General features: G+C 36.2%; 1 protein-coding gene across 6 annotated transcripts in view; it reads left to right on the top strand.

Moving 5' to 3' along the window:
- Positions 1 to 3412: 3412 nt before the first annotated feature.
- khdrbs2 (KH domain containing, RNA binding, signal transduction associated 2) overlaps positions 3413 to 27829 on the top strand; it is a 72606-nt gene continuing 48189 nt past the window's right edge. For all 6 annotated transcript variants that reach the window (XR_013647925.1, XR_013647924.1, XR_013647923.1 and 3 more), the window contains exons 1-3: positions 3413 to 3763; positions 15367 to 15494; positions 27544 to 27660. Coding sequence is in view for 1 of the 6 variants with exons in the window: in XM_078932370.1 (XP_078788496.1) it covers positions 3673 to 3763; positions 15367 to 15494; positions 27544 to 27660 (336 nt within the window). In the remaining 5 variants the exon portion in view is untranslated. The remainder of the gene's footprint in view (positions 3764 to 15366; positions 15495 to 27543; positions 27661 to 27829) is intronic.

Genomic DNA, 27829 nt, shown 5'->3' with positions numbered 1-27829 from the left:
CAAAAGAGAACAAAAAAAAGTCTCTCGATGTCACGTGACTCAGGCGTTCGTGCGCGCAGAAGAAAAGTCTTACGCAACCCGTTACATAAAACTGAACTTTTCAAAGTAAAATCCTGTTCATTGTTAAAGCGGGAGGGCAAAAACTAACAGATGTTTATTCATTTTAAACTAAATGAGTTACGAAGGAAAACTGGATGAGGATGACGGGACCAAATAAATAAATGTAAACACAAAATACAGCAGCCGGTAGTTGCATTTAGGCCCACACCAGTTGAGAATATTAAATGGTTAAAAAACAATTTAAAAAAAAGTTAAACAAATAAATAAAACTGAAGTCCTAATAATTACATCGAATATTAAAACACTGAATGAATAATTTCTCCTCATAACTGTAACGTGGATCATGCGCCAGCAGAGGGTAGTAGAAAACCATTTAATTTCTATATTTGGTTGCTTAATATTTGCTCTACCAAATACAATTTGTAGCATAAAGATGCATACAATATGTAAATTTCAATTTATTTTTTATACTCCCATACATGTTTATTTTGTCCTATTATTTAAAGTCATTGCAAAAAATAAAAGAAAATAGAATTTTGTGCCTTTATTTGTTTATTTTAGGTTTGTATGATGTGGTCAACGCAGTCAGACACTTAATACAGTTGTAGCATTAAAACACAATAACTGAGATAGTGAGCATCATCAGCAACAGCAGTATCACTCCCATTTTTTACATAAATTAGTTTGCTGACTGAAATCAAATCAGTGAAGGTTCAGTAAGCATGAAATGCAAATATGATGCTGGCCAACATTTTCTAGCTCATTGTTATAGGCCGTCAAGCAGGAAAACAAAGTTAGTCCTCAATTTACAGACAATGCTATTGATTTTTAAAAAGAGCATGAAAATGAAAAGAAGTGTCATGTCTTCAAATAATGAGCTCTCACTTACCAGGGGATGATGGTGAACAAAGTTTTCTTGTTCTCTCTCTGCAGATCTTTCTGGTTGCACTATTTTCAAACTATAAAAAAGGCGTCTCAAACCTAGAGGTGACTTGATGCTGTAAACATGCATCAGTACTTGTCTCATTTGATTCTATTTTCAATTTTGTAATCGACTGGTTACTTGTGCATAAAGTAACTTGCCTTTTGACTGCCAAAAAAGGCTCAAGCCTGGATGGAAACTAACAAAAAGTACAATAAAAAAATAAATCAGTATTTATAGGTATAACAAAAAAAAAAAAACACATCCATTGGCTTTTTAGCAGATGATCAAAAATGCAAAACATTAAAGTTCTAATCAAATTTAAGGTAAAATGTTTTATAAAGCATAAATAGTAAACTACAAATCACAACATGCAAATGTAGACATGCAGATACTTGAACATGTGATAAATAAGTGGACTTTTGCAAGTTAAGTTTATAAAACATTATGTTTTCTTTAAATCAGTGCAAATAAATGTAGTAATTTGACTCCAATATAGTGTCAATATGCTATACACTTTACAATCATTATGATAAGGATAAATAAGATTTGGAGAAATCTGCAAAGAAAGAAGATCTTATTTTCCAGCAACTGTGCCTTGTTCTAAAACTGCATTCCTAATATGACTTAGGACAAAAGACTCACCTGAATCTATTTAAACAAAATGTCAATAAAATTTCAATGCAAAACATCGAGCTTTCAGTATTTAAAAAGGGGTTTTGAATGTATTTTAAACAATTGTCAAAACCCTTTTGCCGTTGATAAATGCAATACAACACCTTCAATTATAGGATAAGCAATGTTATAAATAACAACAAAATAATTAGATCCAAACTTTATTATTTATGTGTTTCTATTTCTACTGATTAGTTCACAGAGAAGCAACTGTAAAGGTCAAGTATAGCTAGTGTTGATGGTTCTATAGCCTCATCTGATAAAATGCATTTTAGGAGGAAGGAAAGCAGCCGGCACGCTGTGCAGGAAATGGCTTTTAGATTCGAGTTAATATCAATAATGTTGGAGAGCAAGGAAACATTTTAGATGAGACACAAATATTATTACATCTCTTCCCAGAAATGCTCGAAAGTCCCTTTGTGCAAGTCCAAGTGAGGTCTGAGGTCTATAGTCTATATTTCTATATATAAGTCTATATCTATATACAGCTTGTGCATTTCCAGTTCAAAATCATTTAAAGAAAGCTTTGATTTTTACACCTGACTGAGAGATTATGTTGCCAAAAAAAGAATAAACAAATAAACTTTGCTATCAGGACCCAAACCTTAGGTCTCAATTCAAGGCTCAAGTCTCTTCATGAAACACAAATGCGACTCAAGTCCTCTCGTATTTTTTAAACATGTCACAGTGTTTGCTTGATTTTTGCTTAGTTTTTTGAGATGATGTATAATAGTAAGAAGAAGCTGAAAATTGCCTTATCCAAAATGCAGCATCATAACAGACAATTGATTCTTTGATAACTTTGTCTGTTTTTTCCCCCCTTTATTTTAGTACTCTTGCCTCACAGCAAGAAGGGTCAAGTCCCGGCTGGGGGACCTGAAACAGAATCACAAATGGAGGACCATTCTGTGAGAAGTTTGCAAGCTATCCCCATGCATGCCTGGGTTTTCTCCAGGGACTCCGGCTTCCTCCCACTGTCAAAAAACATGCTTCATAGGTCTAAATTGTCCTTAAGTGTGAATGCAAGTGTGCATGGGTGTGTGAATGTGCGTCAGACTGGCGACCTGTCGAGGGTGAACCCTGCCTTCGCCCAATAGTGGCCAGGATAGGCTCGAGCAGCCCTTGATACTGAAATGGATAAAACTGGATTAGAAGACAGATGAAAAGATGGATGTTTATTTATTTATTTGAAGTGAAAATCTGCAGTGAAACAAAATGTCAACAAGGAAGAACAATAGAAGATAAATCAATTAAATAAAGAAACTCTTCCTATCTCCGAGAACTTTGAACTCTGGAAGGCAAAACCTAATGAGAAAAAACGAGCTTCTGTGAGTCTCAAATCAGATCAGCACCATGGACAGCGACACAAACAGAGCCGCGGCTCTGCGGATCACCCTGATGTGGATTATTGACACCAGCGGACAGTCTGGCTTGTCTGGACACAGCCGAGTGTTGTAAGAGGTTAGTTGTTGCGTGACATTAATTAAACTGCAAGTTTTCACTTTAATCTTAAATAATCGAATTGACAAGTTCATTTTGGATGCACTCACTCTGTATTTGTTACTTGGTTCATTTATTTCAGATTAAAACCACATTTTCCTCTTGGACGTGCTGAACTCTCAGGCTGGTGGTGCTAATAAGACGAACTTGTGTGTTGCATTACCCTCAGTAGGGAACTCCTCAGCTTTTCATCAGCACTGATTCTTCAACGTGGCCAATCGTGTGAAAGGGGCGGGGACGCGCGCAGCGATGCCCGGGAGTCTGGCGGGTTGCCGACAAGAGGCAGCTGCAGCCGGGATGGGCTCACACCTCTGAGTCACTGCTCAGCCTCTGGTCAGGTATTTTGGACGTTTTGAGGTGTGTGGTTTTTTTCTGGGCGTTTCCCCTCTGTTGTTATTCAATAAAAGCAACTGCAGCCACTGTTAGGCAAGAGGGGAAGAAGGTACAGCTGCACTCCGACGTTCAGCACTCCAGTGATCACACACCTGCTCCGCTGCTGAAGAGCTGTGATCAGAATGCATCCAGATAAGTGTTTACCTGAACTGGTGGCAGAGAAAAACAGCCTGGATCCCTCTTTTGTGCACGCGGTGCGTTTACTGGCAGAAGGTAAGTCAGGTTTTTCTTTCTTTCTTTTTGTCTACAATCTGCTGCATACGCTGCAGATTGCTGGGCACCAGTCCCCGTTCTGTTAGTCTCAAAGCATCTTCAATTCAGTCCAGTACAGAGAGGTTTGTGGAGATTTTGACACATATTTCTTTGTCCTTTTGTGCTTCTTGGAGTAATTGCCCTCAACTGCACTTTTTTAGCTTCAGTCCAGAACTCGACAGATTTTCTGAGCAAAGAAAGTTGAGGTTAAAAGGAGAAAAATGCATGACTGAAGTTGAGAAAAAAAGCCAGCATGTTCAGTGAAAGAGCTTCTAGGTGCTGCAGGCAAAAGTGCAACACTTTAGCAGAGTGACGGGATGGATCAAGCTCTCAGTGAAAACATAGTGGCTGCTTTTCTTGTAAGAATCGTTTGCAAATATTTTTTAGATGCACGTTTACAATAGAAAGAAATAAAACGTTCAAATATACAAGATAAATCATGTTCAATCACAATATACAAGCCTTTTTTATATGTTTGAATTGCTGTTTCTTATGTTGTTTTTTTTTATTTATTCGTATAGAATTTTGTTGTTGTATTGATTCGTTGCAGTCCATGTCTCTTTTTTAGACTATTTTTTCATGGTTTTGGTGTAAAGACAACTGTTTTTCTTATAAACCTTTCTTTAAAAGTTCATAAAATAATACGCCAACACACACAATTACTGCAGGGTATCTCTTTAATTGTTAATTTTGGATGTATGTGAACTAACAAAAGTGCACCAGAAAGAACTGCAGATTATTCAACTGAATATCTGCTGTCTGTATTTTTTAGAAAAATGTACAGCAGAATACAATAATGTTCCGCCAAAGATCCTCATTGTGCATGTGTTCATTTATATTCAAAGAATATAATACTTCAAGAGGAAGCACACTAGCCCAAAGCACGCACAGATACTAATTTGAAAGTTAGTAACTTTGGCATTTCTGGAATGGACATGAAGCTTCCAATAATCAAAGTCCACACAAAGCGTTGGGATAAAGAAATGTGACACAAATATAATTACATTTTGCTAGAAAAAAAACATTGCAGAAACTAAATACACTTTTTTCCTGTACTTTACCATATATTTTGTTGAATTGATCATGTGATTTTACTAGGCAGATTAGTTTAGTTTACATTTCTTAATCAAGAAAAGCAGACAAGTTTTACCATTTTGTTTATGTATTTATGGAAGAACTGTGCTGTGTTCATATTCTAACGGTTCTGAGGGTTGCTGTGCTCTGATTTTCCAGCCCCTTAAGCACTACTGTTGAAATGTGTTGATGAAACACCTCACAGTATGGCCTTTGCCACTTGCTGGGGTGTAGATCATCTGTTACACAGAATACTTTTTCAGTCAGTGTTGACTCACACAGCCAAAATTCCAATAAAATATGTGCAAACTAAAATGCCCCCTTTTTTCTTCTTTGAGTTTTTCATTAGCACACTTGAATGTCACTTAGCCCTAATTAACATCACATTCCAGTGTGGATATTCAATAGTTGCTGAGAAAATTTGCAGCATTTCCCTGATAAAGTTAGAGAATCTCGTTTCAAGATCACCTCTGAAACTTCAACTTTTCACATCATCCACAACAGATACCAATCAGAGCAGTCAATCATGTTTCCCACATCAGCACAGAGCATATAGAAAGAAACAGGCAGCACAAGAAAGCTCTTTCTGTGATCCACTGTCACAGAGCTCTCCCATCCATCTTTGCAGCGTAAAAATGCAGCATCATGCTTATTGGTGGACAACAAGATAAAATGCATTCACTTGTTATAGATTCAGGGGCGATTTATCATTGAGCAGAATACAATGCCATCCTTCATTATTCACATTATACACAATAAACCACAAAATATGGATTTACAACAGTCTTGGTTAACGTCTCCCAATTTATTTAGTGTTACTGCAGTAAACTATCCTGATGTGAAAACCTTTTGTTTAAATTAAATGTCCAGAATGACATTTTCATTTTTATCTTTCTTTTTCTGCAAATCTCAAGGTTCCTGCATCATTTTGATCTATCAGGAAGAAGTCAAACATTGGGAATTTTCCAAAACCTTTTTCAAGATAACATTGTCTGTAAGTTCCTTTCGGTTTGTTGGTGCTAATCCCCCCCTATTCCCACCAACACTATTTCCTTCAGGGAAACAAACTCAGTTACTGTCAGTATGGTGTGAGCCTAATGGCTGCAGAGACCGACAGAACAGGCAGCTGTTGGGTGTGCTTTTAGTTTCCTTTGAATAAAGAACACAGTGGGTCTTTTTAATAGTGGGTGGAAGACAGAAACAAGAAAGGCAAGCTCTTAATAGATCCCAGAGGTTTTCTTGGTAAGACTCGACAACGTGCTAGGTATAAAAGCCAAAGGGATTCCTAATGAGAAGACAGGGAGGCAGAAAGAAAGGATGTGATGGACAAAAAAGGGAAGCTCTGGCTGCTGAAGAATTTGTATCTGTGTTACATCGCAATATGCCTTTTTTTCTATCACAAGTCATCTTTCACATTTCACTTTAGGAGTTATAAAATGTCTCATTTTAGTTCATCAGACTTCTTTTGTGTATATATATACTGTATATATATATATATCTATATATATCGCGGTGACGCGGTGATGGGGTTATCGTCACACCCCTAGGAACACTAACTGTTAAGCCAATTTTCAAATGTTTGACATTATCTCTTTCAGGAGTCACTTTAAATGGTTTTCAGCTGATTTTTTTTCTAGCTTAAAAGGATCTTCTTGTAGCTGTACTGCCAGTTGCCTTCTTTTTTGTCATTGTTCTTTTGAAAACAGAGCTTCCGTGAAAGGTTAAGAATATATGGAAAATAGAGAGAGAACTACCGTGAGCTGCTGTTAGAAAAGTGAAAAGAGAAAGCACTATAAAGCAAATACAAAAGGATATGGTTTATAGAGGAGAGTTAAAAGAGAAGGACCCATTTAAACACTGTTGATGTGACTCACTTCAATTAAAATCCAATGCACTTTTATTGTCACTGCAGTTGGTCTTGTTGCTGAGCAATGTGTGTATAATGATCTCTACAATTATAAAAATGCAAAAACTTACATTCTATTTGCATTTTATTTGAAGATATCAGTCATATTTGTGTGTTGAGTTGTACCTTAAAACTTTAAAAAGGCTGTTTTTTGTTGTTGTTTTTTTATGTTTCTTTTCCACGCTAACATTCAGCACAGTGTGTTTAGGATCCAGCATTGACCTGTGGTTAACAGTGACAGAAAGACAGCACTCAGACATAAAATTACCATTTTAGGAAAGAGACCGTAAATCAGCTTTTTCTGGATTTAGCCGAAAGTATTTACTAATGAGTGCAGAGGTCGGAGAGGATTAAATTCCAAGGTTACGGGCATTTCAGCAAGAGAAATGAGTGGATGAGCTAAAGCAGTAGAATTGAGACAGACAAGAAAAAACCTGACTGGAAATCAGAAAAAAGGCATAGAGAACGCCCACACTGCAAGCTTTTTTGTTACGTCAGTGTGTAACCCGTGTTGCCCATCAAAGCAAATAGAAAGTATAACAAAAGAAACTGCCATTTTGGTTTATTTAATCTATTCCATTTTCCATATTGTAAATAAAATTTTTAACTGCAATTTCAATGATTTTTTTCCCCCTATAAAGTTAATTTGCCTTCCAAAAGACTTAATAAAAGACTTTTCCTGAAGTCTAGTGTCCTTTTTCAATTGACACACTACTGACATGTCCCCAATTGAAAAGGTTGTGAACTAAAAACCAGGTCAATAAATGTTTGGGAAACATTTTCTGTGATCAGGAGGAATTAATGACTCTTTTAATTTAGATCACACAACTATTGTTTTCTTCTTATGCTAACCTCTCAAGAAAAGAAAGTTTGAATAACCCAGGCCTGCTTTATTTCTCTGCACAAACTGAATTTTACCTAATGCATCACTTTTTTTGTCAAACATCTGCAGAATTAACTTTTTTTCTTTGTTCATAATATTTAAAAAGTGGTGATAAGTGTTTTTGTTTAAGTAAATATTTGTGATTGACAAGAAAATCCAGAGAAAATAATTTGACTTAAAGCTTAAAGCTAAACAATTATGCATTTTCACGCAGAAGTGTTCTCATTCCTGTCTTAATAAAATAAATAACCAGTGATCATATTGGGTTTTAGATTTAATTAAAAACCTTTAAATTGTAAAAAAGTTAAAAAGATTAAATGTAAAATATAATCAGTTCTTTTTTATTCTGGATTCTTTCTACTCACTTTGTACCTGTCACTGACCAAACTGTCCAAGAGACCATCACCCGTCTGAGCTCGTCTACATGCTGCCTTGATGTGTTACCCACTAGATTTCTAAAGTCTGTCCTGAACAGTGTGTTGCCATCAATTACTCAAATAGTTAACATGTCTCTTCAATCTGGAATATTTCCAGAGGCATTAAAAACTGCAGTCATTAAACCTCTCCTGAAGAAAAACGGTCTTGATCCCACTGTACTGAATAATTACAGACCTATCTCTAATCTGCCATTTTTAGGAAAAGTCCTTGAAAAAGTTGTCTACCAACAGCTCACTGATTTTCTCTTATTAAACAATTCATTTGATGTTTTCCAGTCAGGTTTTAGACCCCATCATAGCACAGAAACTGCTCTTATCAAGGTAACCAGCGACATCCGCCTGAACACTGATGATGGCAAAGTCACTGTCTTAATCCTGCTAGACCTGAGTGCTGCCTTTGATACTGTTGATCATGGGATCCTTTTGCACAGACTCCAAGACTGGGTTGGCATCTCTGGATCTGCCCTAAGTTGGCTCAAGTCTTTTCTAGAAGACAGGAAATATTTTGTTGAAATTGGGAGTTGTGTCTCAGACTACATGGCCTTGACTTGTGGTGTGCCCCAGGGATCGATCCTGGGACCTCTTCTGTTCAACCTCTACATGCTGCCACTAGGGCAGTTAATACGCAGTAATAACATATCTTATCACAACTATGCAGATGATACTCAGATCTATGTGTCACTGACAACAGGTGAATATGGGCCGGTGGATTCACTCAGCCACTGCCTCCAACAGATCAGTGCGTGGATGCAGAACAACTTTCTCCAGCTAAACTCAAACAAGACCGAAGTTATTATTTTTGGCCCACAGAAACAAAGAGAAAGTCTCAGCAGCTACCTTCATTCTCTGTCTCTTAAACCCTCAAATCAAGTCAGAAATCTAGGGGTAATCATGGACTCTGACCTGAACTTTAACAGCCATATCAAGTCAGTAACATCAGCGGCATTTTATCATCTGAAAAACATTGCCAAAATCAAAAACATAGTGTCAAAGCCAGACCTGGAGATACTTATTCATGCATTTGTCTCCAGTAGGTTAGACTACTGTAACGGCCTGCTCACCGGCCTCTCCAAACGAGCTGTAAAACAGCTTCAGTACATCCAGAATGCTGCTGCTCGAGTCCTGACCAGAACCAGGAAGTATGATCACATTAGTCCTGTGCTCAGGTCTCTGCACTGGCTCCCTGTACCTGAAAGAATAGACTTCAAAGCAGCTCTGCTTGTGTACAAGTCTCTCCATGGCCGAGCACCAAAGTACATCTCTGACATGTTAGTGCCATATGAACCATCTCGTACTCTGAGGACCTCAGGGGCCGGCCTCCTGTTGATTCCCAGAGTCAGAACTAAACAAGGGGAATCAGCGTTTCAATATTCTGCAGCTAAAATCTGGAACAGCCTCCCTGAAGTCGTAAGACAGGCCTCTTCTGTGCTCATGTTCAAATCTAGACTTAAAACATTTCTGTTTAGCCGTGTATATGACTGAAAGGTCCTATCTGCACTTTTCTTTCCTTTCCTTCCTTTATTTTTAAATCAGTTTTCAAATTTTTTTTTTCTTTTCTTTTAAAGTAAATTTTATGTTGATTATTTCTATGATGTATTGTGATTTTAATGCATTTTTTGTTTTGTGAAGCACCTTGAATTACTTTGTGTATGAATTGTGCTATACAAATAAACTTGCCTTGCCTTGCCTTGCCTTCTATCATGTCATTGTTGTACCACTATTCTACCTTCTCTGGCCAAAAGATTCAGTTATGAAAGTGGACGGAGCTGTGTATGAGGAACAACCAGCACATTTATTTTCTTTAAAGAGTAAGAAGTCTAAGTTTGTTTTTGGACCAGTTTTGACCTTTCAAAACAGCCCAAGAGCAGAGAGTAACACGTTTGCAGCCCAAAAGTTGTTTTTTTCTTTTACTTACATAGTAAAATAGTTTATAATGTTTTGTTTCCTGACGGGCTTCACCCTAAAGCTCTGTGTTGTACTGTGTTCGACATGCTTTTTCAGCTCATTTTATTTACACTTTATAAGTAATAAAAAACAATCTTAAGCTGCTGCAACTGTGAATTTCTTTTAAACTTTAAGACTGCTTCTGGTGGAGTCATCTGAGGCCACAAATACATAAAAAAAAATACATAACTGTTTTGATACACAACTGATATATGGGTGGATTTATTTATTTTAGACAAGATCCCGGTCCAGTGGATAGAGCTAGAAGGCACCGATTCAAGTCCTGGCTGGGGGACCTGAAATACAATCATCAATGGGGGACTTTTCTGTTAGGAGTTTGAATGTTCTCCCTGTGCATGTTTGAGTTTTCTCCGTGGACTCCAGCTTCCTCCCCCCCTCTAAAAACATGCTTCATAGGTTAATTGGTTACTCTGGATTGTCCCTAGGTTTGCGTTGCACAGGGTCAATACAACACAAGCCCAAAAAAGTCAGTTTTTTGTGAAAAAAGCGATCCAAACCGAAAGAAGAACAAGAATAAAGTACTAAATTGATTGAATGTGTATTTATTTAGTAAGTGACCATGGTATAAGCGGGTTAATGGCTGAAGAAGTGTGCATTATCAAAATTAACGCATCTTGCGGAAGCAACCATCCTTCCCCTTCGTGTCAGAAGGGGAGGATGTATATATATATATATATATATATATATATATATATATATATATATATATATATATATATATATATATATATATATATATATATATATATATATATATATATATATATATATATAATTTGTTACATATTGAATAAAAAATAGTTTTGACCTCCATGCTCCATGCTAGTCTCAATAAGCTTTTTTAAACTTTTCAAACCTCTGTTTATTTTGGTTAAAAGCAGGTAAACAGTGTTTTCCTTAACGAAAGAAAGGCCTTTATTGTCAACCCTGTTATTGGTTCAGACTGAGAGGACCAAAGCTAATTACAAGGCTCATGGCTCATTGTGTCGCCTGCGTGCTCTGTTAGTGCTATTGTTACAGTTTTGATACCATGTGGGGAGGAATTACACTGAACACTTTCTTTTTTTTCATTCTGTGAGGTTGTTACTATTGATCAACTATTTAAAGCTGAAATAAATTAATGAATAATTAAATATTGCATTCAAGTAAACAGAACAAAATGATCACAGCTGTTTTAGCTTCTCACAGGGCAACATTTAACGATTTTAGCATCGACTTGTCAGCTGTTGTGTAAATAAAAATAAAGAAGTCTGATATCAACAAATAATCCCATACACTTATTGATTTGCCATGAACTAAAGCCAAAACAAGCACCGGGCCAAAATCCAGCACACAGGCCTGAGTGAATGTTGTGCAGCATTTCTTTCTTCTCCCACAGTTCGTAGGTCGTTTACGGCTTTCTCTTTTTTTGGACATTTTTATGCTCTAAAGGTGAACAGAGTTTAACAAACCATAAGGTTGCTGTGTGTGTCGACTTCCTTTCCCAGGATTGCTGGAGTTTGCTGCACAGGCTGTAATAATGTGCAGCTTTAAGATAAAGATAAAGATAAAGTCCCACTATCTGTCACACACCTAGGTGTGCGAAATTTGTTCTCCACGTTTGACCCATCCCCTGGGGGAGCGGTGAGCTGCAGTCGAGTTTAAGCTCCGCATTAGCTCATAAAATGTCTTTGTGAGTGCAGCAGAGTGCAGATTTGACCGATCTATGTCATGGGAAATAACTGAAGATTAAATTAATTAATGTAATGTATTGTCTCTTTAGATCTGACAAATTTATGACCCAACTCCACCACATAAGCTGTTTGATTCATCCAAATTATTTTTGCCACTGTAAGAAGAACTTTAGAAAAAACTCCTGACCAATCACAAACTAAATTCCATTAAAGCCACAATAGAAGACTAAACATTCAAAAGGAACAAATATTTTCTCTGGGTATTATTACAGCTACCAGTTTCGCTTCGTAGATTGTTTTCTACCCTCTCCGATGAAAGTTGCATTTTGAGTGTTTTTAAAATGTCCTTGTGTCCTTGTTTTTTTGATCACGTTTATCACAAAAAGTAAGCTCAAAATTCTATTGTTAATTATTTCTTTATTCAAATTGTCAATAAGGAGCAGGCAAAAAATGTAGTTTGAAAAAGATTATAAACATAGAAAATACACCTCAAGCTCCCTGCTCTGCTCCATTTTGATGCAATTACTTGTAGATCCATGTACGTCTTCATTTTCCACATCCAAGATGCCATTTGGCTCAAAACTGTACGAGTGGATAGCTCCAATGTTGCTAACTATATTTTTGCACCAGTATTAGGTTGTAGGTGTGAGGGGCTGTAAGCTGATGTGAGCGTGAGTAAACAGATATCTCTTAGTTATGGGTGATGGGAAGAGGGGACGGGATTGCTTGACACTAAGAGTCCCCCTCACATCTATGATAAACTCATGTCGCTCTGCAGACATTGTCCTTGAAAACCACACAGGTTTGTAAAATTTTGTTTAATAACAGCAAAATCACAATTAGAAGACCACTGAAAGCGCTTTGAAAATGGTCCAAAAGATGATTGGAGTGGGTCCTTATACCGACAAAAGCTCACATGCATGAGGAGATTTTTGTATACTTTAATACAAACATTTTTGGATTCAAAGTTCATAAACCTGAGCAAGTCTGGAAAGTGAATCAATATTTAGATATTTTTTCTTTTCATTTCTTTTACAGAGCTAAAACAAAGTGCAATTAACGCAAACGCTGCCAAGTCTGAGAGTCCGGAAAGCCATAGTATTCAGTGCACTTTGATCACTTGGAACAAAGAGGCTGACTAACAAAGCTGTAGTTAAAATCGCTTTTCCTGTAGACTCTTCGCGTTTGCGGCTTTCTGAATTGCATTGTATCTGCCTGTTGTATTCAAAGGCAAGTTTTTAAAGGCACACATTCATTTGTTTTACACTGATTGCATCTGACTTTCTCCACTGACAAGGAGCTGTTTTGTAAAAGGCATATCGCTGAAGCTCCAGCTTTGTGAAGACACTTCTCCTGTGAAGGCTCTGATAAAGAGATGTGATGATGTTGAATAAAGGTCAGAGCGTTTTTTTTAACCTGTTTACCTGTGAGTTTAAGAGGAAGCTTCCAGGAAATTCTTCTTGCAGTTAGCAACATTAGTCACATTGTTTAGCACACATTTTGTTCTACTGGTACAATATCTTCAGTTGGGAAATGCAATATTTGTTAAGATTGCTCCTCATTGTATCTTTATAATATTCTAATGCTGTACTTAAAAAAAATGCCTTAAACAGAATTAGATTTTTTTGGAGTTTAGGAAGAGAAACGTTTAACCCTGTATTGCCAGTTCCTAATAACAAATATGTTGGGATCCATCATCTTTCCACTCTCAGATTTATCCAGATGATGTTTACATGTATTTCAATTTTGGCATGTTCTCTGCCTTTAGCACAAGCCCAAAGCAAGAAGGATCCACAGTGATTCACAGCAGCATACATGGAAAAGTCCTCACAGGTTTTTATAAATGCAGTCAACACGTTCTTTTCCAACTTTTTCCTCTTCATAGTTTGAATCAAGAAAAATGCCCCAAGCGACTTTAGATATATTTACTGTGTTTTGAATAAAAACTTTTTCAGGTGAGTCGTCCATTAAAGCTGTATTTATTGAGTGCTTATGCACATTAGTACAGCACACCCACACTCTGTACTCAGCTGAACCCTCTTACAAACCCCAAATGCTTCTTGCAGAAAGATTAATTGGTCTTTCAGAACTCGACACGACCTCTTCCATTCCTGTCAAATGTAGTTTCCAGTTGTATTATAAGCTGAAGAAGCTGACTGAAAACTTGGTGATAAATGTTAACAGCCTTCTTCTTCTTTTATGGACATCGGTCACTTTAATTCTCAGTTTGTAGGGCTGCTGTTTAAGGACCCAATAGCTGCAGACTGCAGGTACATGGTTATTTAAAAGAAAAAAACAGTATTTATGACATTTGGAACTCAACAAAATAACTTATAAAAATTTGTTTATTTTTATTTTGAAAAATAAACAAATTATCTATTTTCCTAATTACTAAGCCTAAAATTACTTTTGTAATGTCTATGTAAAAAAGAAGGAACTTTTCATATTTAACATTTTCATATCCTGTGTAGTATGTATAAGTACTAATATGTCAACATATAATTTAGAGTAATTTTAATGACATAATTTACATTTAAAATCATAATCACAGAGATGTTTCTCTTTGGCTTAATTTTTCATTATCCTATCAAGTCACAATGAATCATCCATATGTTAACCTAAACATACAGAGAGAACTGGAAACCCATAGTACCATATTTGCTTCAATTTTTACATTTATTAAGTAGAATTTTCTACCAAAATAAGAGACTTAAGGACATTCAGATGTTATTCATTTTTCCTTTCCTTAACAAGGTAGGGTGAAAACTGAAATGATAAAGAGTTGGGTCTGAAGTCAAATCAAATCAAATACCATGACTTTTTACACTGATTTTATCACAGATTTTGAAATGTATTTTTTTTATTGTCGACTTACTCAAATGAAGGAATGTAAAGGGATTTGGTGCTGAAAGCACAAGTTATAAATTCAGATATTAAATTGGCAGTGACAGATTGACTTTAGCTCATTTGTAGCTTGAATGACAATAGAAAATTCTAAAAGAAAAGGAGTATTGTTAAATCTCTCTTCCGACATTTTCAGGGACTTTTCTGTTTCTTTCTAACTGATAAATTGTCTGCAATGTGAGAAGACTGCATCTATCTTCCTTTTCAGTTTGCAAGTTTACACAATAATCTTAGAAATTAGACCAAAGCTGTGATCCATCTCACAGTTTCCAAGGTAAAAAAAAACCAATTAGCAGTAATTGCACAGATTTAATCTTTACTCCTCCAAATACGTTTTATCAGATATCATTCCTCTTGATGTGCATTTTATTTTCTTAAGTTTTGTGCTGTGTTGGGATCTGACTGTTCGGATGGAAAAGGGGTCATCTAATAGTGAAGTACATCATCTTTTGTTAGTTTGAGCAAAATGAATAGATCAACAATAACAAAGGTAGACCTAAGATGACATACCAGCATTATTAAATGTTCAAATCGAGGTTATTCAAGAAGATTTAGGACAATCAGCTGGTTTAAATCGTGCAAAAGCAAAGTGTTATTTGTTTCCTAATGAGCCCTAATTGATGCAGTTTACATGCCATGCAACAGTTATTTCTAAAACAGGCTAACAGACTCGTGCTTTGTCTACAAAAGCAATGATTTGTCCTTTTTGTATTTGATTGCAGAGATTGAGAAGTATGACGGAGATGAACTGAGAAAAGATGGTGATGTGAAGAAATATCTGGACATCATCAGCAATAAAAACATCAAGCTCTCAGAGAGAGTTCTCATTCCAGTCCGACAGTATCCAAAGGTAAGAAACGTCATCTGTCGTTGCATCTCTGTTCAATGTTTACAGAACATTCCAACAATGTAGCTGCAAGGCAGTACCTATCAGGAAGTATGCAGATTGTGTTTGTGTGTGACACTGTTTTAGTCTTTTTAGTGGCGAGATGGATATTTTTTGTTGTCTGAACTGCACCTGTTCTGATAAATCCCTCTAGGCTTCAATCTGGCTCTCACAGAGCTGTTGAACAGCTTCTGTTTATTTTGATGCAGTCATCAAAATCCAAAGTTTTCCGTAGACTAAAGCACCCAAGGGCAGGAGTGTAGAATAGTGATCATAAATCACAGTGTGACACGGTGCTCGCTGGATATGCAGTGTCATTACTGACAAAGTCTGAAATGTTGCCTAATGAGGCGTCTCCTTCAAGCAGCTAAACAGCAGCACACGAGAGAAAAGCAAAACAAGAAAAGGTTATTTGTAATGTAGCGAAGGAATCTTTCATGATCTTTACAAATGTATGCACAATACATGAAGATCCTGTCTTTCAGGGGTATGATGTACAGTATTTGTGTGTGCTGTGTAAGGATTTGAGGCTTTGTAACTACTTTCAGGGCCAGAGTGAGTGGAGGTTAGGTTAAGGCTACGATTGGGCACTGGTTTTGTTAAGGATTATGATGGGTGTCAATAAATTTCTTCAGTTGAATCCTGAAACCAGAAGAGGTGCTGATTAGTGTCATTCAGTAACATTTCTCCCTTTATTTATTTTCTTTGGCAATACCTCAGACAAAATATTTCTTTGTTTTAGACCCACTCCGATGAAAATCTGGGATTTTAACATGTTCCTGTGTTAATTTCATCATACTGGAGGACATCAATAAAGAAAATTAGGCTTATAGCATTTCTATATTTATATAATCAAATCATTATGATCTACAGTAGGAGCAGGCAAAATAATAACCTTGGAAAAAGCTTGTAGTTGTGCTGTAGAAAATACAGTAGCAAGCCAAAGCTTCCTACTCCTCTCCATTCTGATGCATCCACTTGTAGACGACTAGATTCATGTACATCTTTGTTTCCCTCATCAGACCTGTATCAGGCTCAAAACATATAGCTGGGTAGCTCTCACGTTGGTTGCCATTTTTGTTGCACAGGTAATGTTAGAGGCTGTAAGCTACTAGAAAGCGTGTAAACAGATGGATGACGGGAAGTAGGGGTGGGCTAACTCTGCGCCAACGGTCTGCCCACAACTCAGAGGCAAATTGAACTGCTGGCAGTCTGCAGTACAACTGAGTATTAGGGCTAGTTTACAAACTACCACATTTTTTAAATTATGACTTTAAAGTCCTAAATTTAAGAGAAAAAAGTCATACCTGTTAAATTACGAGAATAAAGTCATATATTTATTACTTTAAAAGTCATAGGCTTTAAAGGCGTAAATGTGTAAATTTACGACTTTAAAACACGTAAATTTACAAGAAAAAGAGTTGTATATTTACGGGGGAAAAAATCATTAATTAACAAGAAGAAACACCCAAATTGTCTGTGTATCTGAGCCATGCTTGAAGATTAAAGATGTGCAGCGTTTTGTGAAGCTTTACTTTCGGATAGGTTTAAAAAAGAAATTCTGAACCATTTGATGATTAAATATCTAATTACTAGTTTAGCTGGCTTTCTGGGGATCGGTGTCGGTAAAGCGGAGTTTCATATGTAAAATAAGGAGCTCAGAGACATGTTTGGGTGTAAAGGACCGCTACTTTGTTCTGACTTCATCATTCACATACCCAGAAGTCCATTTGTCACTTTACGTCATGTAACTGTCATGCGTACAAGGAACAGGGGAGTGAAAATGGTATCACATACGTTCGCTCTTCCAAGGGAAGTGTCTCATTTCAATACAAAACAATAAAAAGAATGAAAATAGTCTGTTATATTAGCATATAAAGGTGAGCTGAGAAGTGTGCCTCTTCAAATGGAAGCGTCACACAGACTGAGAGATCTGGTCTTTCGTGGAGGAAGAAAGGATGGAAGTGGACAGCTGCAGAGATACTGATGTCTTCATCAATAAATAAAACATTAATAAACCTTAAATTAAACAAAAGAGCTTTCTAACATTTGTAACATTGTCAGTAAACATTCAGCTAACCTGTTAAATTGAGTTTAGTTGCTCTTCTTTGCTGCACAGCATTCACTTGCTGCTGCACTGTATGCTCACTTTGACCTTGATCTTGTAAATTTACAAGATTTGAAATTATAAACTAACCAGAAAAAAGTGGTAAATTAATGAGATTTAAAATAGCAAATTTACAAGATTTAAAGTCGTAGATGTACTACTTAAAATCTCGTAATATTACTTTTATTTGTGGCCCTAATACTCCATCGTACTTCAGAGACTGTATTAGAAAACAATGGTTATAAACAGCATAATCATAACAAAAAAACCCACTGTGAACGCTTTTAGAAAAAACACAAAATATGATCGTAGTTGGACTTGGAAAGAAATGTAGTTTTCCACGTCTTCAGAAACTCTGTAACATCCATCTCTGACAATATTTGATGATGCTTTCACTGTTATATTTTTGATTCATTCTGTGTTACAATGTTTAGTGCACTTGATATGTGCAGCAGGTCGAAGGGCTCGTGTTTTTATGAGCTATGAAATGTCCTGGAGAATAAACTCGCTTCTTGTTTCTTCTGAAGATGACAGTATTGTCATAGTCCATTCAGTTCCAATAGAATAGAATAGAATAGAATAAAAGTTTATTGAACTTTTTAACATGAACAGTAAAAATTCGCCATGTCCTCTGAAAATCATATGAAGCCTATCTCACCAACATTATATCATCCATAGATCCATGCATCGCTGGCTTTCTCTGGCTACTTGGTTATTTCTTGTGCAAAGCCCTGGGACAGGCTGTGCTTTAGTCCAGAGAGTCCAACTATGGCCTCTGCTGAAGTCAATTATGTTTTCTTATCCTCCAGGTCGATCTTGAGTAAGTGATTAAGATTTGCCCAGGAACTCTTTCTCTCCATTCCATTGGCTTTAAAATCCCCTGTAAAAAAAAGCAATCCGAGGTCGGTCTGTGAAAAAAAGAGAAGATAACCTTGGCTTTATTCTTCATGATTTCTCCCTGAATAAATGTTGCAAAAATAATACATAAATAATACACCATATAAATATATTTTTTACATTTTTAGAAATGTACTGTTGATAACAATGAGTAAAATTCCAAGGTAAAATTCCAACATAATTTGAAAATTATAATAAAAGGTCAAGTGGTTGTGGCAATGGAGTGTTAGAAATATAGGATTTGAGTTAAATAAATTAAAATTACCTTTAGGAGTTTAAATCATAAAAAAATCATTTATAATTATTGTTTTCTTTTTCTTACTTGTCCTTCTCCATTAGATGGTTGAAGAAGAAAAAATGTGAGCTTCAGCGCTAAAGGCTGTTAGGAAAAAGGGTTGTGGGGATCCTAAATGGAGCAAACTGGATCATTAGAGGACAAAAACTGAAATAATTTATTGAATAAACTTAAACACAATCAGAGATGGATTAAGGAACCAAAATATTTTTTCTTTCAAATCATACATTTTATAAATCAAGTACAGGTTAAAAGTACTCCAAATAATTACTTATGAGTAAATATTAGTAAGAAAGTAAGCTGTGAAAAAACAGTTCTAGTACTGATTATATCAAATGAACTTAAGCTATATAGTAGAAAACACCCCCAAAATTATTGTACATAGTCTGGAACATACATGTTCTTATTCAAAACATATCTGTCTTTTCACTCTCACTCTAAATATTTATATATATGTGTGTGTGAAGAGTGCACAACATTTGAGTTTTACTGATATTTTGGTGTTTTGATCTTTTCAAATACATCCTGTTATATCTATAGCAATTTTAAAACCTTTTTTTTCTTTCTATAAGAGATTTGTAAATAGTCTCCTATTTTTAAAAATGTGAATAAAATATATGTGTTTAAGAACATGTTATCCCACGCCACCCTGCACTACTGCTTTAAAAATCTTACAAACAGCAGCAAGTTTGTCCCCATGACTTCAACACCTCCAAGATTGAGAAGTGATGGGATCTTAAAAAACCTTATTGCATCGAGTTGATATATTTTTCGTAGTTACATAATCACAGCTGTACAATATATGTGAGAATTATCAATTATAATTTTTTACGGTACAGTGAAGAAATACGCATTTTCATGCAATCAAAAATTTGATGTGAACAAAGGAACCAAGAATAAAAACCTTGAAAAACAAAACCAACTAATTCTCATAGATCCAAAATGACAAAACTAGGGATATAGAGTGACTTTTAAAAAGCAGAGCCTAAAATAGCTGTTTAATAAACTAAATTGAGTGCTTCCATTTCCATCAATATAAAAAAAGCGGAGCTTTAGTCCATTGGGAGAGAGCAGCAACACCTTGTGTGAGGTAATTGCACTGTCAGCACCCAATAAGACTGCAGAGTAGTTGTCTTAAATGCTTTGGTAGCACTGCACTTTCAGTTAATGATAATTGTCCTCATGAGGAAGTACTTTGAAGCACACAATCTTCAAAAAACAATGATAAAAATAAATAGGACATTACTGGGGGGGAAAAAAGGACTGGAACAGACCATATTCAAGAAAATGCAGTTTTCTTCCTGCTAAAATGGCGTATACTTATATAGCGCCTTTCTTCCTACAAGGACAAAGCGCTTTACAGTCACAGTCCCATTCACCCAGTCACACACACATTCACTCACACATTCAGACCATGGTTTTCCTGCTAAACCCAGGTGCAAGCAGAAATTCCTTCTCACATATCTTTCTATTGTGGCTTTGTACTGTGACAGCATCCAGCCATAGCAGGAGAATCACTGACTAATTAGTTCCCATTTTTCTTAGAAGTGGAATTTCTGCATATTTTGCTTTGTGTCTTCTACTCAGTTATATTCACTGTGAATTTCTGTCAGTGGTGGCACAACAAAGTGCTATAAGTCACAAATCTTTTTTTTTTTCTCAGCCACCCAACGGAGCGCACTTCAACTAACAGCTGCCGTCTCGCTGAATAGTAATTAATCGCATAATAATTGAATGGATACCTAAAAAAAGTCATCCCCTGATTTGAGATTCAAAAATCTCGCTCATGAAAGGTTCATTTGAAATAAGCAGTTATAAAGCCATCAGTCTGTGCAGCACATTGACAGGTTTTCACTCTATAGACCTCTACTCATTTATTGTTATAAAGAAATACAAGACATGAATAATAATATTTGGATCTACAAGACTAAGTGCAGGTTCCAAATCTATGGATTTAACACATAAACATTAGGTAATCTGTGTCAGTGAAAGTAGTTAAGATCATTAAAGAGCCACTCCAACCATCTTTTGTGCTCTTCAAAAGCATTCAAGGTGGTCTTTTAATTATGATTTGACAACAACAAAAACTGTGTCGTCTTCCAGGACATAGTTTCTGCAGAGCAGCAAGAGTTTATTAGGAACTCTCTGAGTTGAGAGTGGGACTGTTGACATAGAGCTATCCCGCCCCCCATTCCCATTACCTTGTGACTCGCTCTGCGTACCGGTAATTTCAATGTCACAAATACGCTCTTTAAACGGCATTCACAACGATTTGAATAAAGAAATATTCAATGCAATTTTCCGCTTATTATATGGTCTCCATCATCAGAAAAATCCCACAAAAATATGTTAAAAACACAATTTTCATTGGAGTGGGTCTTTAAGACAGCAAATTGTTTTGTTATCATTAAAATGCATCATTTTTTCATATTAGTCTCTTTTATTTGTATCTAAAGATGTGTAGGCTGGTTCTTTGATACACTCCTGGGTAGTTTGTTCAGTGTTTCATGTTTTCAAACAGATGAAACAGCACTAATAGAAAACTCTTCATGCTCTGCCTGCCTAATGTCCCACATGGCATTCTGCCAAATGCAGCTCTGATTGCCGACCCGACAAGATCTCCAGTGCACCACACTGCCACAATGTATCTGGCAACCAACATCCCAGCAACAACACCCCACAGCTTTGTGATCTCCCGCCAACCATTGTTGTTCTGTACTCATTTCTGCTTTTAGATGCACCCTACTGCGTTTTGTCAGGAGATGGGTTGACTATGTCATTCAAACCTAACAACTACCATGACCATTAGCAAAAAGAGCCACAGCGAGAAGCACCTTTTGACTTTTTCCAAACATTTGAAGCTGCTGTTTTTAAAATAAAACTGTGTAAACTGAATCGGTTAGTTCAAAAGGGGCCCAAGACCGAGAGGTTTGTTTTTCCAGGAAATGATTTTAATTTCATAGCTTAAAGGGAGGCTACACCAAATGATTGATACTTTACCCAGATTTAGCACCAGTTCATAGCTTACAAATGCTATAACATGAAGCACCTCACTTTTATAATTTCCGAGGACTAGCAAACTAAAGACTCTGGACTTGGGCCCTTCTTGAATTAAACAGGGGCGCTAACATATTGGATAACTAGTGCTGTCATCTATGGGATAAAGCAAAACCCATGCAAGAGAGGCCCAAGTCCAGGAATTTTGCACTTAATGCATTTTAAATGTCAAGCATAGTCAATACATTACAACAGACTTGGGACTTTTTTGCACATATTCAGATAGCTTTTCCCTTGAAAACCATAGAACATATAATATCTCTATTTTGAAAAATTGTGGACTTGGGCCCCTTTTGAACTAACCGATTCAATTATCTCCTGTGATTGATTTGGAATGGTATTAAAGTTACAGAGTGACTCTGCTTTTGTTTAAAGCTTACAAATAAATAAAACAAGAGGTAAACAAATCACCATTCCTTTCCTCCTTTTGAATTTCTTTCGGGATTAATAAAGCGTATATTCTATTCTATTCTATTCTATTCTCCTGTCATTAACAAGAAAATTAAAGACATTTTGGATTTGGTAAAAATTATTCCAAAACTTTTTACACATTTTTAACAATTCTTTAGAACAGCTGGAATGTGCCATGGTGTTATATTACATATGGAAAGTGTTTTCTTTTAGTTTATCCTCATATTTTCAAAATTCGTCAGTCATTGGATTGTTTTGGCAGTGAATACATTTTAGTGCCAAAAAAAAGTGGAAATGAAAATAAAATATTTACAACTTTACTGCCTTGCAAATATAACAAACTGGGTGTGGCAAACAAAAATCTGATGTGTGGTATTTTTAAAAGCTTTCCTGCAACAAACCAAGCTACTTTAATTTTTTTGTAAACTGCTTTTCAGTGGATTTAATTTAAAATTGGAAAGTACATAGATTGTGTTTTCCCTGCACCAAAGACACATTTTTAAGCTTATCAGCCGTGAATTATTGTGACCTTTAAATAATGCAGCTGCATCTCCATCGTCCAGAAATTCTGTGTTTGGCTGCTGAATGCATCAGCATCCCAAAGAAAGGCCTAACCGGTGGACAGGTGTTCTGCTTAGATAAGTACTGAATTTGGTTGAAAAAATAGAAGTGTGGGATGAGAGGATGAATTGAAACTAACCACTTGGATGATGATATCTCATTTTTTTTGCGTCTGGATCATACTGAGTTAGTGCTTGTGTGATGCATTTGTACAGCACAATGCTGCTCGTGAGATATGATAAGGATAAAATGTCTCTTTGTGTTAAAAGGGTTTCTAGTCATAGCACATTGTGTCCCTGCTCAAAAGAGAATGGGCATAATGTTTGCAGGGTTTTGCTGCATTGTGTGTCTCTTAAAGCAGTCCAATACAAGTTAAGGCAAAAATGCTCTTGATTTCTTTTTGGAGCTGCTAGAGCTATAAATGTCTAGCTGAGGAAAGGAGCTTTGATTTGCAATAATTGATTAGAATGATTAGAATACATATCTTTAAAAAATAAAATAGTTTATGGAGGATGATTCTGCCGCTTTTCAATGTGTTTAAAACAAAGAATATTGGATCAAATTACTGTTATTAATATGAAACATCAAAAAATGCTCCCTTGTAGAATATCTAATCCAGCAAACATTTTGCAAAAAGAAATTATTTTGATTACCTGTTTGCATGTCAAATGTTGCTCATGGGATGTAATTGCAACCGTGTCTAGCCAACCACATGTGTGTTTGGTTGACTGGTGGCTGGAAGTTGTGTTTTTATAAAATGTCTATGGTTGTTTTCATTGTAGCCCTGTGATGGACTGATGACCCATTTAGAGTCCACCTCGCCTTTTCTCCAATGTCAGCATGGACAGGCTACATTAACACAAGTCTATTGACAAAAAAGCCACAAAATAAAATAACAAAAAATTTATATTTTTGGTCTTAATGGCATGTTTAGGGAAAGTTTTGAATTAATGCCTGTTTATTTTTCTCACATTTTAATTTTCAAAAGCTGCATTCACAGGATTGACTAACTTAATGAGACAGATACATTTACAATTGATGGAAAGGTAAAGAAGGAAAATTCCACTGATGGAATATTATATAAAATATTGATTCTTTGTGATTAATTCAAACATTTTAAGTATAACTATTCTTTTAAACTACTCACTCTCCTCCCAAAATCTTCAGACAAATGCAACTTTTAACAAAAGTTCCTCAGAATCCATGTAGTCAGCAGTGTTAGTCAGTGATTACTTAGCAAAGGTGAAGAGTTGTGGTGTGTGGGAAACAGGAATTTGGGGGTGAAACAGGTGATATTTCTGGCACTGAAAAATATAGATGCATGTAAATGTAAAAACCTATGTGCAGCCTTTATTCAACATAGTTTTAAAATTAAATGCAGCATCTGGAAATGCATTTTATTCACGTATCTTTATAAATGTATTCCATGAGAAATCACAGAAAGGTGAAGCTGTTAGCTCACTGTCACACACTGCAACTACGCCTGACTGCCTAATCATACCATTTTATTTATTTATAGGTCTTATGGGAATGGATTGTTTTTCTGTAAAATGGTAAATTATATTTCTAATTTTCAGTTTTAAAAATTAAAAGTGCTCAATCATTAAATATTGGTTAAATTGAATTGTTTTACCCCTAGAAAAATGTTATTGCATCTGCCACATAACCTCTTATATCAGAGGTGTAAGAGTCAGTTTTGGTCTAAACATAATTTCTATAGTTTCATGCAAATCTTAGCTCCAAAAGTCTAAGCTGAAAGTTTCATGTGTTTGATATTCAACAATCAACAAGGCAGCAAATGAGACATTTCCATAGAAAGATGCAGTTTAATTTGTTTTGGAAACCCACTCTAAGTAAAAAAAAAACATTTTCTAACATGTTCTTGAGGACATATATGAAGAAACTCAAGCTTAAAATTGCATTTTTGCATATTTTTTTATTCAGATCTTTTTCAATCAGGAGCAGAAAAAATGCAGTGTGAAAAAGTCTGTAGCAGTGACGTACAGCAGGTTCTACAGCCAGACGGCCATAAGCTCCCTACTTCGCTCCATTTTCCATGGATCCACTTGCAGATGAATAGATTCATGTGGGTTTTGGTTTTCCTCATCTGAGCTGGAATTCGACTCAAAACTGTACGGCTGGATAGCTCGCCATTTTTGTTGCACCGCTAATGTTGGGTTGGGGTTGTGAGGGGCTGTAAACTAGCAGGAGAGACTGTAAACAATGGGATTATTAGATATCAGCAGAGGCTTACTTCCACAGTCCGCCCACAACTAAGAGATACATTTCTAATGAGCTCCTGCTGCTCTACAGAAACTATGTCCTAGAATTTTAGGCTAAAAACAGCATAATCATTATTAAAATACCACAGGGAATGCTTTGAAAATAAATCAAAACATGATTGAAGAAGGATTTTAAAGTGAAAAATATAAAACTTCAATTGTCTGATGACTTTAGCTCACAGAGAGACAGGTTTGTGTTACTTTTTTATTTTTAATAAATTTGAGCAAGAAAAACATTAGGCTCCTAATTTAATGTCATAAATCAATAAAAATAATGATATTCTCCACAAAACGTTTTCAATTTTTCCCAAGCCATTATTTTTTTGATAGGCAGCTAAATAAGTAATAACAGTTACGTTGGTCCAGGTAACTTTTGTGGTACGTTCCCCCAAAGACTTCAATTTTCTTCCAGATGCGCTTCAGCAAGCCTTTTTACATAAACTTGTAAACAAAACCTAAATGTTGAATCTGTTGAGGCTCTTTTTTTAATATAAAACATATACAAGCACATTTACAAAACAGGAAAAAGACTGAGCGGCTCATTCATCAGTTTTGTCAGCAAATTTGCACCTTAATGAAAAATGCTGCAAATGGAATTGTTGATGTGACATTTCAAAGAAAAACTCTTTGTTGGCATTTTCTGCTTTTATTACATTTTATTTGTTGTTCTGTTTTCATACTGATTACGTTTCTCACCTCAACCATGTTTTGGGGCGAGAGCTTAGTTCCTTTAGCGTCAAATTTAAATTAATTCAATTTAAATCAACTTCCACCTCTCATTTACCATCAGAACATAACTTTTTTTTTTAAAGTTAAAGTTGTTTCCTCCTGAAAAAAAATAGTCAAAGTAAATTAAATAAATCAGCACCCTGTTTTTTGTAATAAAACTTGTTTTTTTTCAAATGGCTTTGTGAACAGTTGCAACATTCGCATCACCCTTCCATTTAAAGTCTGTACAGTTATCCCTGTGGAGACTGTAGGGGGTACCCAGCACCATTTCAAACCTCATTTAACACAAAACTTTACCCCTGTCTGAAGCTCAAATTGCTCACCGTGGAGTAGCAGAGAGGCTCCAGACATTCATTAGCTTAATGAAAACAGGCCACTCTTCTTCTATCACCCAGCGAGCGCCTTCCTGATGCTCCCAATCCTGAGCTGCTGCAGCAGCCATCTGCTCTCCAGCTCCCTGCCAGCTCCAAGAGTCCTGTCATAGCTGCTCTAGTGAGAAGGCATCTATATAAAGGTGCCTTCATCAGTTAGAGGACGGTCAAGGACAGTGATGACCTTGCCCTTGCTTGGTATTTTTTGTCCGTTTTTTTTTTTTGTTTGTTTGTTTCATCAAATGTTTAGGCCTGGTTTCAGATTTCTTTTGTGATGTTAATGAAATAAGATGAGCGTGCACTTTGAGGCGTTGAATTGCAGCAGGCAGGCGCAGCTGGCAGTTAGTTATTAGCTGCTCAGGCTCAGTGGGAGTGGGAGCTTTCTGGAAAGGTTAATGTGATTTAAGGGCTGGGCTGAGTGTGCTGTAGTGGGCAGATGACCACCTGTTCAGCTCTGAAGGTGGACCATGCAAAAAAAAAAAAAAAAAAAAATCACAATAGAAGGATCTGACCCTAATTATTGAACATGCTTTGGTAAGCTAGAATACATTTATAGACTTTCTTTGTGTGCTTCCATATTTTCTTTAAAATGACACATTTGACTATAGCTATGTGTTTTACTGTTTGGATTAATCACTGTTAATCTTGGGGGTATGCTGCCAGTATCAACCCACTGCGATACTTTTCTCAATATGAACACTAGCTGGTGCACGGTGAGAGAGAAATGATAGTCAGAACCCTGAGGCGTGAATCTGATGGTTTGTCATCTGGATAGTATTACTTAATTTCCCACTGGGAAGAAACTCATTATTTCTGACTTTATCTCAGCACTGACCTCTGGAACCGTCTCAGCGATGTTTCAGCAGCGTTATTAGTATGGGTCCATGCTCTCTTTCTTTTTCCTCCCCCCTTTTTGAATCCAATCAGATGATCCCAAATGTCAATAGAATGCACAGGTGTCAAGGGTGCAGCCCGAGCTAGAAAGAGACACATGTGTCATTCTGAAACGCAGATGAGAACATTCACCTTTAATGTGCTAAACACAAGTGCAATGATATTGATTTATTACTGGTTGCATTACAGGTTTACCTCATGATGAGCAGCAAGTGGAACATGAGATTATTCTTTCAATAACTGACTATTAGATGGAAGGTGTCTTTTATGTTTAACCTTTTTCCCAGAACGTCTGAATTCCTGCATGCTGCTAACAAATTTGGAAGTATTTGTTTTTCAAAATATGATTGGTGTTCTACCTTAACGCTGGCAGTACAAATAACTTCCCCAAATCCCTTTTATGTCATAGTTTAACTTTGTGGGGAAGCTGCTGGGACCACGGGGAAATTCTATGAAAAGATTACAAGAGGAGACGGGAGTGAAGATGTCCATCCTTGGCAAAGGGTCTATGAGGGATAAAGAAAAGGTGAGATATATTGATTTGTGTTGTAAAAATGTTTTTCTTCGCACTCTCATGTGTTCCTCCAAGAGAAGTCTTCATAGAAATAAAAGGATTCCGCCAAAGCACGGAGGAATATTTCCACGAAACCACTGAGGAGTGACTGAGATCAGCAATGTTCACAAGAATTAATAGC

The sequence above is a fragment of the Oryzias latipes genome, chromosome 15 (genome assembly GCF_053564925.1).
Source record: "Oryzias latipes strain Hd-rR chromosome 15, Olatipes_Hd-rR_3.1".
Lineage (NCBI taxonomy): Eukaryota > Metazoa > Chordata > Actinopteri > Beloniformes > Adrianichthyidae > Oryzias > Oryzias latipes.
Note: the sequence above shows the minus strand (reverse complement) of the source record. Positions and strands in the feature narration are given on the sequence as shown.